This window comes from Cercospora beticola, chromosome 2, assembly GCF_033473495.1.
Source record: "Cercospora beticola chromosome 2, complete sequence".
NCBI lineage: Eukaryota > Fungi > Ascomycota > Dothideomycetes > Mycosphaerellales > Mycosphaerellaceae > Cercospora > Cercospora beticola.
This window is the reverse complement of record NC_088936.1, coordinates 1,146,280-1,161,898: the sequence shown is the minus strand read 5'-3', so window position 1 is coordinate 1,161,898 and position 15,619 is coordinate 1,146,280. Positions and strand designations below refer to the sequence as shown.

General features: G+C 53.5%; 5 protein-coding genes across 5 annotated transcripts; 2 read left to right on the top strand and 3 right to left on the bottom strand.

Annotated features, from left to right (window-relative positions):
* Window positions 1-77: 77 nt before the first annotated feature.
* On the top strand, window positions 78-2,972 carry RHO25_002487 (uncharacterized protein; the record flags this gene model as incomplete). Its single annotated transcript, XM_023598062.1, has 2 exons — window positions 78-206; window positions 336-2,972. The coding sequence occupies 2 exons, from the start codon at window positions 78-80 to the stop codon at window positions 2,970-2,972; spliced, it is 2,766 nt and encodes a 921-aa protein (XP_023456034.1).
* A 225-nt stretch (window positions 2,973-3,197) lies between these two features.
* On the bottom strand, window positions 3,198-4,590 carry RHO25_002486 (uncharacterized protein; the record flags this gene model as incomplete). The annotated part of the gene is made up of 2 exons (XM_023598061.2): window positions 3,198-4,480; window positions 4,539-4,590. The coding sequence occupies 2 exons, from the start codon at window positions 4,588-4,590 to the stop codon at window positions 3,198-3,200; spliced, it is 1,335 nt and encodes a 444-aa protein (XP_023456033.1).
* Window positions 4,591-6,169: 1,579 nt separating this feature from the next.
* Window positions 6,170-8,078, top strand: RHO25_002485 (uncharacterized protein; the record flags this gene model as incomplete). Its single annotated transcript, XM_023598060.2, has 3 exons — window positions 6,170-6,233; window positions 6,307-7,587; window positions 7,639-8,078. The coding sequence occupies 3 exons, from the start codon at window positions 6,170-6,172 to the stop codon at window positions 8,076-8,078; spliced, it is 1,785 nt and encodes a 594-aa protein (XP_023456028.1).
* Window positions 8,079-10,102: 2,024 nt separating this feature from the next.
* Window positions 10,103-11,055, bottom strand: RHO25_002484 (uncharacterized protein; the record flags this gene model as incomplete). Its single annotated transcript, XM_023598059.2, has 4 exons — window positions 10,103-10,286; window positions 10,351-10,566; window positions 10,636-10,851; window positions 10,940-11,055. The coding sequence occupies 4 exons, from the start codon at window positions 11,053-11,055 to the stop codon at window positions 10,103-10,105; spliced, it is 732 nt and encodes a 243-aa protein (XP_023456027.1).
* An 878-nt stretch (window positions 11,056-11,933) lies between these two features.
* Window positions 11,934-15,035, bottom strand: RHO25_002483 (uncharacterized protein; the record flags this gene model as incomplete). The annotated part of the gene is made up of 1 exon (XM_023598058.2): window positions 11,934-15,035. The coding sequence occupies one exon, from the start codon at window positions 15,033-15,035 to the stop codon at window positions 11,934-11,936; it is 3,102 nt and encodes a 1,033-aa protein (XP_023456026.1).
* Window positions 15,036-15,619: the final 584 nt, after the last annotated feature.

The following is a 15,619-nucleotide window of genomic DNA, read 5'->3' as shown; positions in this document are numbered from 1 at the left end:
TCCCGTACACAAAGCGAATGCCTTTGGGAATGGCGTCTGCCAACCCGTGGGCCGCGTCGAGTATGTTGTAGGACAATATGACGCCGGGAGGATCAAAGTTCTTCACATGGACAAAGGGTGATCGCAAGCATGTCTCCTCGGGGATGGTCCAGATACCCGTAGAGTGCATCGAGATCAAAGGCATGGGCTATGGGCGCAACATTCGGGTAGTTCTCCCTTCGTGCGACACGCCTGTGGATCGTCAGTCTTTCGCGCCATGCATCATGACGTGGAGAAAGGAGCATCGATGGCAATACCTTCGAACATGGCGCAAGGCAGTACTGACATCGCTACAGGGCTCGCGCAAAAGAGGCCGCAAACCACTACCCCTCAGCTTCTGCGATACAAAGTCAGACTACAGCGCACAGTCGCATGACTCTTTCACGTTGCATGAGGCCGCTGTCCAATCCGCTACGAGCCTCATCGCAGCTATGTCGGAAATGCTAAAGTCACCCCACTTCAACGGCGGCCCAAGATCATGCGAATTGCGTCCACCACAGGGCCGACTGCGCTCTCACACCGCCCCACCAACTCCAGCAACGCCGCTGGTGGAAGCACCATGTCCCGAGCCCGTCGAGCTCCCTGCCACTGACTCTATCTGGCCCTCCCGTGGACGCGGCGCATCGATAATGGCGGAGACTTCTCTTGCGACCAATGAGCGGCACAGGACGCAAGCTGGACGACCACAGAGCTCATCACCACAAGGATCAACGGAGCCGCCCGGATATGAGAACACGCAGAATTCTGACAATGATCAAGGGTCGAACGTGCTACGTCCTTCCCTTGACTCAACGCTATGCGGCAAAAGCGATGAATGCTTTGGGACACCAAACAGAAGTCAGGAATCATTGGAATACTCGGACACGTCTGTCAAAATCGGCACACCAAATTGGAAATTGCCACGAACGCCGCGTCGAGACGACAAGAAAGAGTCGCCAACAGGCTCAGCAGAGCGAATTCCAGGCTTGCAATCCCAATGTGATGCGTATCTCGTTCCAGAAAGTCCCGGTCAATCCATACGCGACATTTCCAAGGTCTCAGGAATGTTGACACAAGTGGCAAATATGCGGTCTGCACACGAGGCTCATATCGCGACTCTGAAGGCTGCGCATGATCAAGAAATCACCTCGTTTCGTGCATACGTTGTGCTCCTTGAGCAGCAACACAGCTTAATTCGGCTCTCTGACCCTCGACAATCACTCTCGATTGACACTGCACGCCATTGTGGGAGGGCCATAAGCGGCTCGACTGCCAGTCGTACGGGTTCCTTGCAGTCATTAGACAGCCTGTCAATGGATCTAGCGGGAACCTCTCCGGAACCCGTTGCAGAGGCTGAGGCACTGAAGCGAAAACTGGATCTGGCAAACAAGACTAATGCCGATCTGGGCGAGCTGCGACGTGAACGGGATCGGCTGAAGGACTCAGACTGCCAGAAAGAGCGACGAATCACGCAATTGAAAGATATCATTCGCAAGACCAAAGAAAACGAGCAGGCCCAAAGGACCGCCGTGATGAGCCTTCAGGCAGATCTGGCCGCTGCAAACATGCAGCGAGTCGACGTGCTGACAGGACTGGATGACGCTTACAAGGATCTCCGTTTATCATACCAGCGGGAAGCACGACTGCGGGAACGTTGCGAAGAGCTGCAGAGCCATCTAAGGGCGACTGGATGCGTGACGTCTGCTTTGCCCATCCAACCAATGCAGCAATCAGCGGAAGAGCTCGTTCGCTGTCGTGAACTCAAAGCCGACACGACTAAGCGTAATTCTGCTGTCCCACAGGTATGCACGAGCGAACTTGAACAGCAAATTTCGACTACGCAGCTCGACGGCGACTTCATATGTGGACGTGAAGCGTGCCAGCAGACTCACGACCGGCTCGAGATCGCAATGACAGATGTACAGAATCTGCAAGCACGGCTTCTTACTTGTCAGGAGCACCTCAAGGCGGCACAAGCTGATCGCGAGCGCTACAATTCTCTTCTCCACATAGAGTTGAGGCGTCAGTCGAAGATCGCCGGCCCGAAAGAACAGGTGGCGACGCCCGAACTCCAACGAGAGATATCGAAGTCGCTTGCGACCAGGCTGCAAGGAACTTCCGCGTCGCCGAGCTCCACGGAGCTGCAGTCCACTCTTAATCTTTCTGCAAAGGACCAGGCTTGGGAGCAAGAGCTGCGGCATTGTGTGGAGGAGATCATTATGTACAAGCTTGACGTTAGCGGCTACAAGAAGGATCTAAAGCTTGCGACTGCGAAGATTGAATCGCTGGAGGCAGAACTTCGCGCCACAACTGCGGAAGCTCGCTCTCACGAAAAGACTCGAGATAATCGAGCCGATATGCCGCTCAAAGACGATTCGCGGTTTCCAATAGAACAGCAGCCAGGTCTCGGCATAGCATGGACGCAGCAACGATCGGCATCGACACCCAGCGCTCTGAGCAACTCGCATGCTGAGAGTCCGCCCCAGCCCTCGGAGCCTCAGCCTGAACGTGAATCGGGCTTGACATGCATCTCTCCGCGTCGGCAGACTACTACGCCGCTCAGCATACATAAACAACTACCGTTGCCTCCTCCACTCGAACGCAAGGGCCCAACTAAACAATCCTCACCCCCTTCGACTTCGACACCCCAAAACCACGTTCAAATCCAACGTGCCGAAACCTTGAGATCTCTCTCTGACTCTATCATCAGTAGCTATACGAAACGCGACGAGTTCCCATTGCCAGTCGGGGTGCAGAGAAGTAGCAAAACCACATCGACTCCCCGGCCTCCACGGACCTCGAGAGGAAGTGGTGGGCGTCCCCTTCCCAGTGGAATAGACAGTAGGGAGAGATTATCGAGAGGCAATAGTGCAGTCTTGATGCCAATTTCAAGATTCTCGTCGGGTATGCTGAAGGCTCCGAGTGCGGTTGAAATCACTGCTGGTAGAGGTTGATCAGGTTCGGGCTATGCTTAGTGGTCATGCCGGGAGTTTGGAGACACGGCTTTATGGAAAGCACGGACAGCTTGCCTGGGAATGGGCAAAAAGGAACCGAATCACTCTACTTTGTTGACTCTAAGAATGATCATGTGAGACCGTTTTTTCGCGAATCAGGCTGTCTTCCGCCACAAAATGACCAGCATTATGTTCTACACCTCCCTCCCCGTCTTTCATTCATCATTAGTTTACCAAATCATCAATAGCAATTCTTTTCCGCAAAGCCTTTCCCGGCTCAGGTGCCCAAACCTCAAAAGCATTAAGACTCTGTTTCAAATCATACGTCCCTTCATCATCGTCGTCCTTATCCGGGATCATACGCTCCGTATTACCATACATTGACATGACCCTATCAGACCACCGCATCAACCTCTTCACCAAAGGCGGAAAATCCAACTGTTTCATCCCACCACGCAAATCAATCATTCGTTTCTGCGCTGGTCGATGCATATGAGTCGCAGCATCTCGATTCCCATACATGCATTCGTGTAGGGCAATCCGACCGACTGCCAGTATGAGGCCATCGGATATTGACCGCTTGGGATCTGAAAGGGCTTCATTGATGACTGCTATCGCTTGCGCTTGCAGCCAATGTGAGCGTTCGCGGCGGAGAGATCCGACTTGGACGAGTTCGCCTGAGGCGAATAGTAAGCGGACGTAGAAGAGTGCGGGTTCTTCCATTGCGTGTTGAGTCATGAAGGTTTCCCATTTCATGCCTTCTGCTGATGTGATCTTGAGGGTTGGCCAGGCGCGTCGGGCGAAGACTGTCATCATGTAGTGGAGGAGGCCGTCGTACCAGGGTTGCCATGGAACCGTGAAGCAATTGAAGGGATCGTGTTGAGCGACGCTGATTTTTTCTGGGGAAGGAGTTCGTGGCTGGCGTACAATGGCTTGCTCGTTGGCTTGACCTGGGCTGATATCCTCGTCCTCGTGGTCGTCCAAGCTGTGACCAGTCTCGTTTATGAAAGTCAGTGAAATCTTTCTGCGTTTCTCAAAGCCAGAATTTGTGACAGATGTAGTTGATTCTGAATTGATCGAATTAATCAATTCCGGAGGTGTGATCACGCGTTCCCGCTTAATCTGAACTCGGGGCCGAGAGGAAGATGGTAATTCAGGTTTGGCATCAGGTGTGGTTGTGGAACTGGACGAGGCCACTGTGGGAGTCTGGGAAGCGTTTGTGCTACTCCAGCTCTCATCTACCCATCCGACACGGCTCTGCACTGCGTCTTGAAATTCCTGTGACTCGGGGGAATCTATTGCCACAATCTCCTGTCGGGTCAAGGATAGGCCCGTCTTTGCATCAGGCTGGAAAGGCCTGAAGCTTTTAGCCGTGGTGTGGGGTTTTCGGACGCGATGTTGTTGCTTGGTGACATTACTGCGGACTTTTCTGCGATACTGAGAGCTTCTAGCTTCTGAAGGATGGGAGATGTTGAAGAATGTGAAGCCTGCTCCATCGGACGAGGGTGCTACTATGAGTATCAGCTTCCATGGCGATGCCCCCTCAGCACGGTTTTGGACGCTTACGAGCCGACTCCTCCTTGATACTGCTCGATTGATGAGTCTTCTCAGAGGTCATATTGTTTGCTACATGATCTGAACTACATGTACTGTCGGTTTCCAGACGTGCAGTACCGAAGTTCCTTGGCAATGACGACGGAGGCGGCGGCGGGCTCTCGCCAAACCTTCTTGCTGGTCATTGTGGTTTGGTGATGGCAGGACTCAAAACATGCTGTATCATCGCTATCACAGTTAGAGTATATCACAATAGATGGAATTGCGGGCCTCCATGTGCATTTTGCAGCAGTGCAATAAGGTCGGGCCCGTGATGTTGTCTCTCGAGTCTGGGGGTTCAAACTCTATTTTCGGCGTATACTGTATAGTCACTAGTTACTCAAAACTGGAACGAGGTCAGAGTCGAGGGCCTAGATCTGGTATAAGGCGAGCGGGATTCCCTTCGATGCTCTCAAGCCGCTCCGGGAAGAGAGAGAATCATGGCTAATTCGCATTTGAGCTTATTTCCGGATCTGACTGCCTTGCACACGGATCCCTGATGCTGAGCGAACTGACTTCAGTTCTGTATATCATCACAGGCGGAAGCAAACCCGTTCACATCGCACATGAATAGACCCTCTCGTGTCGGGGCAAGACGAGACTGCGCTAGGACTATGCCTCACGTGAAAACATGAGCGTGACGTGTCCGCGCGATCAGTCGTGCCATAGGTAGTCCCGGAAATCACACCCTTCACGCCACCTCTGCCGCCTCGTTCGTCCAAAAGTCGCGTAGGCTGATCCTGCGGCGCCCGCATGAAGATACTACGCCGGCAGAGCCTCCACGTGCGTTTGTTCGGGATGCATATAGGTGGTTGCTAGTTGCACGCGTGGCGAGCAGGACCATAGCCAAGGCCGTGCGGTGGAGCTGAAATTTTCGGACATTGCCATCTCTCGATGCCTTGAACGGACTGAACGAGTGTGTGCGGTGAACGCCAAGACGAAAGCTGGCCGTCAGTGACATTCTGTGCAGCGCCCATAGGATGGGAATTGCATCAAAGTTTCAGCTCGCTGCGCGTGGTTCACGCCGTACAGTGTGCATGGCATGCAGAGGCTGAAAGAGGTGAAAGCCAGTCACGTAAACATGCTCGCCCACGTGTTGGAAGTGCAAGGCTCGTGGACATCTTGGCTTTAAGGTCGCATGCTTGGGGCTTGGCTTGCAACTTCTTCCCTTTCTGACACTCTCTCACCATAGCAGTCGCAGGTCGATATGAGCCCGAAATTCGACAATATGGGCCGACAAGTCCTTCGCATACCCATCAATGAAGCAAAAGATTCGAACACTCGCGATGATGAAGCGCAGGTCCAGTAGACGCAAAATGTGGCCTCGGTGCTGAGAGGCCAATCGAATTCAGCGGATCGCTTAACGTCTGCCATGCCTTGGGTTTGAGCTTGGTATCGCTCTGAGGCCGAATGGCTGCGAGATCTGAGACGCTGTGAATGCCGTGCGCAGAATTACGCATCCATCTCAGGCTACAAGCGCATAGATCAACGTGCAACTGCGGGAGGCGAAAGATGTGGGTATATATTACCTGTGTCGTCCTTCAGGACCTGCCGAGTTTCTTCACTTTCCAAGACATTCGATTCTGGACTGAACTTGGTGCAACATGTTGCTGCATCAACTCTTGAAGCGCGCCCCCGAGGCTACTGCTCGCTATGATTGGATCTTAGGTAAGTGAAGTCTGGTAACTCATGGGAAACTCGGAGGAGTGAAGGCTGACCTTTGGTCGATGATCAACTATAGCCATCACATTCATTGCCTACTTCTTCAGCGCGTTCGGTAATGGAGCAAACGATGTTGCCAACGCCTACGCCACCTCGGTCGCTGCCAGGACCCTTTCCATGCTTCAAGTTGGTTTCCTCTCTGTGTGTACTGAGTTCTTCGGAGCTGTCGTGCTTGGAGAACGTGTCACGGACACCATCAAGAACGGCATCATCACCATCGATCGATTCGAAGGCCGACCGGGCGTCCTGATGCTGGCAATGGGATGCGCTGAGGTTGGAAGCGCAACCTGGCTCATGTTCGCTACTGGTCAAGGTATGCCGGTCTCCACAACTCAGACAATTGTCGGCGCCCTCATTGGTATTGGATTCGCGACGCAGTCTCCAATCAAATGGGAATGGACTTCAGGCTCTGTCAGTCAAGTCGCGGCTTCGTGGGGTATCGCCCCAGCCATTGCCGCTGCTTTCGCTGCTCTGGTCTTCGCTACTGTCAAGTACGCTGTGCTTGAGCGCAAAGACAGCTTCAAGTGGGGTATGAGGTTGATCCCATTCTACTTCGCTTTCACTGCAGCTGTCCTCGCGCTCTTCATCACTGTCGAGACTCCTGGTTCCGATCTCGACGCTCTGGGACCGGGACGCGCGGTCGGCATCGTCCTCGCTTGTTTCTTCGGCGTCTTGCTCATCTGCTATGTGTTCTTCATGCCTTTCTTCGAGCGCAAGTTGATCAAGAAGGATGCGAGACTGAGAGTGTGGCACATCCCTATGGGCCCACTTCTCAAGAAGGAGGACGTCAAGCTCTACTGGCCGGGTAAGGGCGAGGAATACGTCACCAACTACTACGAAGATGCCTATGGCAACGTTAATGCCGGCAAGAAGGATGCGGAGCGTGGAAGGACCTACGGTGGCGTCAACAACGACGCGGATTCGGACGACATCTCCAACCGTGACAACGAAAAGGGTGCCAACGCCGTTCCAGTCGGCAAAGCCCCATCTGATGAAAACTCCCTCGACCCAGCCGCCAACCCAGGAGAGGAACACCACCGCAAGAAGGCGTATGTCTCGCCATACAAGCGATGGATTGTACCTGTCAAGGAACTCTCCTGGTTCAACCCAAAGAAGCACTGGGCGTGGTTCAAGTTCTTGCTTCTTCGCGGTGTCTTCATCGACTGCGTTACCCACGACTCTGGCAAACTTCGCGACATTCACGCACGCGCTCATCGTTACGATGTTCGCGTTGAGCACTTGTGGACCTACTGCCAAGTCGTCTCTGCTATGCTGATGTCCATTGCTCACGGTTCTAATGGTAAGCTCAAACTTCATTTCCTAGCCGAACTTTTGACTAACGTCTGCACAGACATTGCCAACGCTGTTGGCCCAGTTGCAGCCGTCTATTCGACTTACCAGACCGGCGCCGTTGACACTGAGTCCGGCACACCCATCTGGATTCTCGTCATTGGTGGTCTCCTCCTTGGTATGGGTTTCTGGTTCTTCGGCTACCACATCATCCGCTCTCTCGGAAACAAGATTACGCAGATGTCCCCAACCCGTGGTTTCTCTATCGAGCTCGGCGCGGCCATCACCGTCTTGCTTGCCTCGCGTCTTGGTCTGCCGGTCTCTACCACCCAATGCTTGACTGGTGCTGCCGTTGGTGTGGCTTTGATGAACTACGATCTCGGTGCCGTCAACTGGCGACAGGTCGCTTTCATTTTCATGGGATGGGTCCTCACTCTTCCTGCTGCTGGTCTCATTTCTGGATTGCTGTGCCTCATGGCTCTCAATGCGCCTTCATTCTAAGTGTAGAGCCTCGCGCTGTACGAAACATGTATATATTCCCCAGATCATGATTACGATACCAAGCGCGATATGTCCACCCTGAAGTCTTCACCACATCCAGCTGCATTGAATTTTCCCTGAACTTGTGCTCTTGCAACCGAGTCGATACGCGTTGATCATGGAAACAGTGTCAATTTTAGCAAGGCATTAGGTACACTAGAAGGAGCACATCCACGACAGGGCGTAAGTCACGGAAAGGACTGTGGCAACGTCAAACATTGCTTACCTGTGCTTGTCAGTAAGACAAGACCTTTTCCCAGCGTAGCCGAGAATCTGACCACCGCCGACATCCGCGAGAAATGATTGAAAAGAAAAGAATGTCCGCTTCAGGCTCCAGCATATGCCCCGGCCGCTGGACTGGCAATGGTGCCGCCGAACAGCCAACGCAAAGGGCATATACCTTTACCTCACAAGCGATTGTCCCGTACCCGTACTCAATCCACTGCATCCAGGACAATTTCTCAATCTAAGCTTGCCTTCCGCATTGACAACCGGGTATCGAAGGACCACAGCATCTGGAGCCAAAAAGGTCGAAAGCTATCGGGCGAATCAGGTCATGGCCCCCACCAGACAGAGGACAGCTGAAAGGATCAGAAGGGAGCGCTGCATCTCAATCTGTTTCCTGCCCGTTACGTCAAACAATCCAACCTGTTGGCGCGATCTGATTGGAAGAACTTGCCATCCACAGGAAACGAAGGATCAAAACTCCCTAATAGTGTGTATTCACACTGAACAAGTGTCAAAAGTTTTATCTATTCCAGTCTCTGCGGTGTCCAGGTGAGTCACCATGACTGGTTTCTTGGCGTTGTTGAAACCTCAGGCCGCACATGGGTACGACGAGATCTGGCAGGTGTCGCTACTTCATCTCTCTTCAGCGGTATATTTCACGCGTCAATGACAGGTCGAAGCACGCGTTCCGCATATTCCAAATCTTCTGGAACGACTCTCAGGCTTGAAAACTTGATCCCACTTTGTTCCTTCCTCGGTCTCGCATTCTGCGCCGACAACACTCATCTCGGCTGCTGCTTGACCAGATCAGGTCGGCGAGACCAGTTCATGTTGATGAGTATTTGGTGTGCGAGGGAACGTTGCAAGAATTCTCCGGACCTCGAAAGCCCTGCCAAGATCGGTCACGCATCCTCACAGCAGCAGGATTGCTGGAGTGGCCGTCCACATGACCTGACCGACGAGTCTACAGTATCAAGACTATGCAGCACTTGGGGACAACGCACTGATAAGATATGACGTCCATTCAGATGAGGTGTCCAGAAGTGAAACACGCCGAAGTGTCGCGTGACGGCTACTCACGGCTTCCGTGGCCGAGAAAGTCCCGTATCCTGCATGAGGAAAGTTCTCAACATATGGTGTAACATTCTCCTGAACTCACACGCAGATCACTCCCTTTACAGCAGTACTACGCATTGACAGGAACTACACGGCGTTCGCAGATCAATACAGAGTACACACTGGATCGCAACTTCGAAGAAGAAAACTGCCAAATATGCACCTCCTCTGGAAAGCCACTCGGCAAGCCACCGGCCCGGCCTTCAGCACAACATCAACAGCTCGTGGCGAAGCCCTCACCAAAGCCCGCTTCACACAAGAAGAACGCTCGTTGAAAACATGGAATCGCATTTCAACACAGTCTTCAAGCAAGATGTCAACGACAGCGTCCAGTGCTCTTGGCGAGGACGATATTCTTATATATACGGGTACGGGGTCCGATCCGAATATGCTGGCCAACTGGAAGAACCCGAAGCCGAGAGATCTAAAGCAGACCTGTGGATCCGAGGAGAGGAACGAATGGATCGCGAGTTGTGATTCCACAAGCGCGGCAATGAGTTGCAAGGCATTGGGATATTGCCAAGCGCAAAAATATGGAGGGAAGATATGAGAGAGACGAAGGCTCGGGTTGAAATCAACTCGAACAAGCTTTGCTCGCTCCATAATCATGGCTGTCACTCATCCTCTCTCGTGCGTTCAATCTAAGGACACGGTGGCTCCGCCCAGCCAGGAATCGGTCCCTCAGGAGGATAGCATCCACCGAATACCTTTCCGCAGTCATTCGACATGTACTCGCAAATCTCCGTCTTCTTCTGGCCATTGCACTCTGGAACCTCAAAAGTCTTTTGGGGCTCATTGCAGAAGTTGTAGCATCCACCGTACATCCTACACCAGTCAAATTAACCGGAGCCCAGAATAAACAGAAGTCAGATGGGAAGGGAGCACTCACTGTCCGCAATCATTCACGCGATCGATGCAAATGTCGCAAGTCTCGCCTGGTGGAGTAGGCTGCGTCGTATTCGAAGGATGACATCCACCAATCAACTTTCCATCCTTGTTCTTCTTGAACTGGCAGGAGACTTTCTGGCCCGACACGCCATTGCATTCTGGAATTCCGAGATCGAATTGTGGCATTTGGCAGTAGTCGTAGCATGCACCATATTTCCTACAACGAATGTCAGCCAGAGTCTACTTCGAAGGGCCACAGCGACACAGAAAAGGGCTTTGAACTTACAGTCCGCATTCATTCACACGATCAACGCAAACCATACAATCCTGCACTGGACCAGGAACTGTCGTGGTGTTCGAAGGATAGCATTCGCCAGCCAAAGGCCCATTGTTGTTCGGCCCGTATTCGCAGGTCTCATTGTATGCTGGGAAGCCATTGCATTCTGGAACCAGGAATTCTTTCTTCGTCTCGACGCAGTAGTCGTAGCATGCGCCGTACATGCTGGAAAGTAAGGGCGAACGTCAGCATGAGCTTGTGTGTGTGGGCTACGGAAACCCAAAATTCGGAGGGAAGGGATTTTTGAACTTACTTTTGACAATCGTTCACTTTGTCGATGCAGATTGTGCAGCTTCCATCTCCTTGCGGCGCAGCGGACGCCAAAGCGAGCAGCAGGCTCGAAGCCGCGAAGAAGGTTCTGAAGGCCATTTGATCGCAATTGGTGATGGTGGAATCTGTTGCTTGTCTAAGTGCAAGAAGAAGGGCAAGGATCGAAGGAACCCAGTCCAGTCAAATAAGAACTTTATATCGCACACCCAAAAAAGCCAGCAGAAGAAGTTCGAGAAGGGCCTACCAGCTATATACCAAGTAGCCTCCTCGCAAAAACCAGACTAGGCTATCCCCAAGTCTGCCCGCACCAATGCACAAAATGATCTCACACGTCTGGTAATCCGGTACCTAAAACGCACAGCTGTGCCACAAAAGCTGCAAGAGAAAGCGCAAGAATTTCTATTCTCAGCGCGGCGGACACTGGACACGAGGCTCGGCTCAGTTGCCAAGAGGGCAAAAGGACAGGGAAAGCATGGTCATTGCAAGACACCAAAGCGAAATATGATGATACGGAAGTTGAATTGACTAGGTGTTGTGACAAGGGATTAGCCGGATCGTGCCGGAATGAAGGTCCAGAGCGTTCAGGCCAAGCCAATGCAGCAGACGATTTTGATGAGTGTCAAAAGAGAATGTAGCGGATGTTAAGACGATCGATAGAGGTAGATGAAGGCTGGCGACCTGAGTTGATGGGTGCATGTTTGCACGTCATTGTCAGCTCTTCACGCAAGGAAAACGAAACTCAGATATGCCAAGTCTCGTAATATAGGAGTATCGTAGCCAAGCCAAGGACTAAAGCACTAGCCGACCTCTGACTAAACAGAGCTTTATATAAGCAGCTGACACGGCCGGATCAGCAACGTGGGAATTGCGATACGGAGAAATCAACGAGAATTTCGAACAAGATCAATGCGAATGCGCCTTCCCGCGCATTCCCGGAAACGGTTTCGGAAAAGACTGCAACGAGCGTCCCTTCAATCTTACGATTCAGCTGTCGGAGGAACATATCGTACCTGCCTCACCATTCTCTTACATTCATACTCAGCAAAAGGCTTGAATCTCTTGTCACTCGCGTAGACCGCGACTTCCTCATCCGTTGGCCAGCCTTCCCACTCTTCGACCTCCTCAATCAGAGCCTTGACGTCATCAATGAGTCCCGCCTTCGCGGGTGAAACGAAAGTTCGGATCTCCTTCTCGCGCTCAAAGCCAGCGTTGACTGTCTTGCTATTTTGCTCCCGCGGCAGCCAACTTCTCTCCAGAAATACTCGCATCGCCACAATTGTTCGCCGCATCATGGCGTGGCCATTGCGATCTTGCGATTTACGCTCCAGTAAGTCTTCATGGTAATCCTTCATCCATTGCGCAAGATCGAGAATGTCATCATACCGAGCCAGCCATCCGATGGCACGTACATAAGCGTGTAGCAGACCTGGGCTCGGGACTGTGAGCAGACGTGGTAGGCCGTGCTTACATTCCTTGCGGTCGGCGGCGGCGCCGACCAGTCGGTGGAACAGCTTGTGAGGGCTTCTACGCAACCGGTGATCACTTCGGCCATGGAACGCTTCTCTGGCGGTGTATGCCATTTTATCGATCATTTCGGCTCCGCGACGATTCTCTTCGTCCGACTGTTTGGCCTCACTCAATTGTAGGACTAGCCAGGTCGCAATCGCCCTGTTCTCCGCCACGTGGCAGAAACTGTAGAAGCCAGCAGCATCTAGATCAATGCCTTGTTGTGCCTGTAGTCTGCTCACAGACCACCAGAAGCGATATGCGAGGAAGGCGCCGGCACAAGAGCGAAGATCAACTTCAGGATGATGCCACTCATCAGGGAGCTGGGCTGTAGCTTCATCTCGCGGAACAACGAGTTTTGCAAAATGAGCGACGTTGGCCTCACGCCACAAACCGGAATACACCGCATTCCAAGCGGTCTGATCACGGTCTGGCCGGAGACGCAAGAGCTGGGCGGCACGGACAATGCCACTCTTATAGTTCAGCTCGTAGGCATCGTAGGAATCGCCGGACAGAACAGTGTCGGCAAGACTGCGAGCTGTAGCCAGCGAAACTTCGTCGGAGAACTGAGGTGTCTTGGTCGTACGCGTGAACAGCACGATAGCAGCCACGTAGACTGCCATAGGCACGTCTTGCAGCGCGTCTGAGGGTCGATGCGCAAGCATGTCCTTGATGCCAGGATATACCGCAATGGCGTCGTTGAGCACTTCTAGGCCGAATTGAAGGGTACGTGCGTGACGGACAAAGAATGCCAGGGCGTGGTTCTTGACAGCAATCTTTCGTTTCCGCAGCTCAAGATAGAAGTTGTCCAGAGTAGGAGGCCGGGTACGCGTATAAGTTTCGAGATGTGTCGAAGGTGGCAGGGGAGACAGCTCCTTCATGTCGCCGGGGGAGAGTGGCCACGACTTGAGACTTGGAGATCGTGTCGCTCTGGACTCAACATGCGGCCGCCTCTGCTCCTCGCGCAGCTTGATGGCGATGGCCAAGAAGACATCTTGACAAGCTGGTAACCGCTTCTCCTCCCACGCCAAATAGCATGCCCAAGCTTCCTGAATGGTGCGAGTGCATGTGATTCGTGCTGCCCAACGCAGCGATTCGGCGGTTGTGGATGGTATGTGATCGGAAATGTGCAGACCAGGCTGTTCCAGGAAGACTCGTGTCTGTATAGTTGGAGTGTTATCAATATCCCAGCCCGTGTAAATACCAGCCAATTGCTCCCAGCGGCCAGGAGCATAGCCGGCCTCACGCATACGCAGCAGCGTCTGACCAGCCCTCGAAATCCCATGCTCTTCTTTCGTGATCAATACGTCCATCCCCGTGCGGTCTTCCTTCCACGGGGGCCACGAAAGTGCCTTCAACTCTGCCCATTGTTGCTCATTGAAGGTCTTCCGCTGCGCCAGCTGGATGCGCACAACAGCTCGGTAGCCTTCGCGATTGATGTGCAACGGTGGCTGGTGCTCCGACATGTATCGCAGTATTGGTATCACTGACGCCTCTTGATAATCGCTGTCTTTCTTCGGCTGCTCAGCCAACACTAGCGACACGAGACTCATGAGCTTGTTCAGCTTGAAAGTCTTTGCAGCCAACTTCTCATTCGGCGAAGAGTCGGCTTCTTCCCTGTGGATGATCGGCTCCTCAAGCACGAACTGCACGATGCTGGGTATGCACGCTGGCCAGACCTCTCGCGCATGACGAAGCAGGCGCACGACTGCAGTGAAGCGCGGCTCGCTGTCCACGCCGGGATTGGAAAGGATATCAGCGCGCTGCGTGAATATGGACCAGGTCAGAAGGAGTAGAAGGCGCAGCGCGGGGCCAGAGACGTAGGGCCTATGCAGGAGCTTCAGAAAAACGAACAAGGGAGTGGCAAGCACACCATGAGTCTCATTGCGGGCTTGCAGCCTCTTTGCAGCCTCAACAGTGTCGTCTGCGGCAACGATGTTCGCCCATGCGGCGACGTCCTCGATGGCGTAGCCTTGAGAGCCCAAGAGCTGCGCTTCCTGAGGTGATGGCCGATATACAGCTTCCCAGTCCGCAGTCAAGCGCTCCGATTGATTGGCCTCATGTCTCAAATACGCGGCCAAGATGCTCTGAAGCGAAACGGCAGTGAGATACGGAGCATTGGGCCCATCTTTCCTCGCGTGCCTTTTGCGATTTTCGATAGCTTGATCGTAGCCTTCGACCCTCCTGGGATGGTGATAGGTCAAATCAGGCTTGTTTGACGGACGACGGCTTTGCAATACTTTTCCCGTTGCCTCCAATGCATTGCCAACATGGTCGATGCGTGTCCGGCGACGCACTACTCGAGCGCTGGGTTTGGACTTGCGCGCTCTTGGTGCTATGAAGACCTCGTTTCGGCATCCATCTTGAGGAGCAGCAGCCGTTACGATCGATCGCGGTCCAAAAACCGGGGGACCACCGAGGGCTGAGGTATTAATGCCATGGTGAGCTCCTGCGCGCAGAGCTTGAAAGTCAAGTGGTGTTGGGCGGCGGGCGGGCGGCGTGCGGAGTGAAGACAAGTTGACAAGCACAGAGCGCAGCTGCTTGCCGAGCGGCGTCAGTCGTCCATGTGGCATGCATCAACCGGGGCGGAGCGGGAGGAGGAGGGGATGGGAGGAGGAGAGGAACGGAGCTGTATGTTCAATGTTTTCGAGGCGCGCAGCTGCCATCACCGCGGCCACGACTTTCGCCGGGCTTGCTGCCTTCCCAGAAAGCAATTCCCGCCAGGAGGTGTTGTTTCGTTACTGTGACTCGTGCCTGTGATTGAACAGTGATACTACCTTGGTCCATCTACTGACACCATATCGTTGGACAGCATACTGTCGTTGTTGAATACCGGCATTGCTGAGCGTTCCGCTGCTCGCTGCTGTCCCGTTCTCGCTAGCGACAAACTCGGGCCACTGCCAGACCCAGGCCCATCTTCTCACGCCCACGCATCGCAACACCACACCGCACCCTCCCCGCTGACACACTTGGATCCGAGACGCTGCTGACCGGCACCTGGCGGAGCGCTGAGGGCGGAATCGCGAAAAAGTCACGTGCACCACTTCGCCGGCAGGACGTGTTGTTGATGGAGCGAGAAAAGTAGGCTTGCTTGATTGAACCCTCCACCAGACGCGCGCGACCCCAGGCTTCGAGCAGCACCGACACGCGCCTGCAG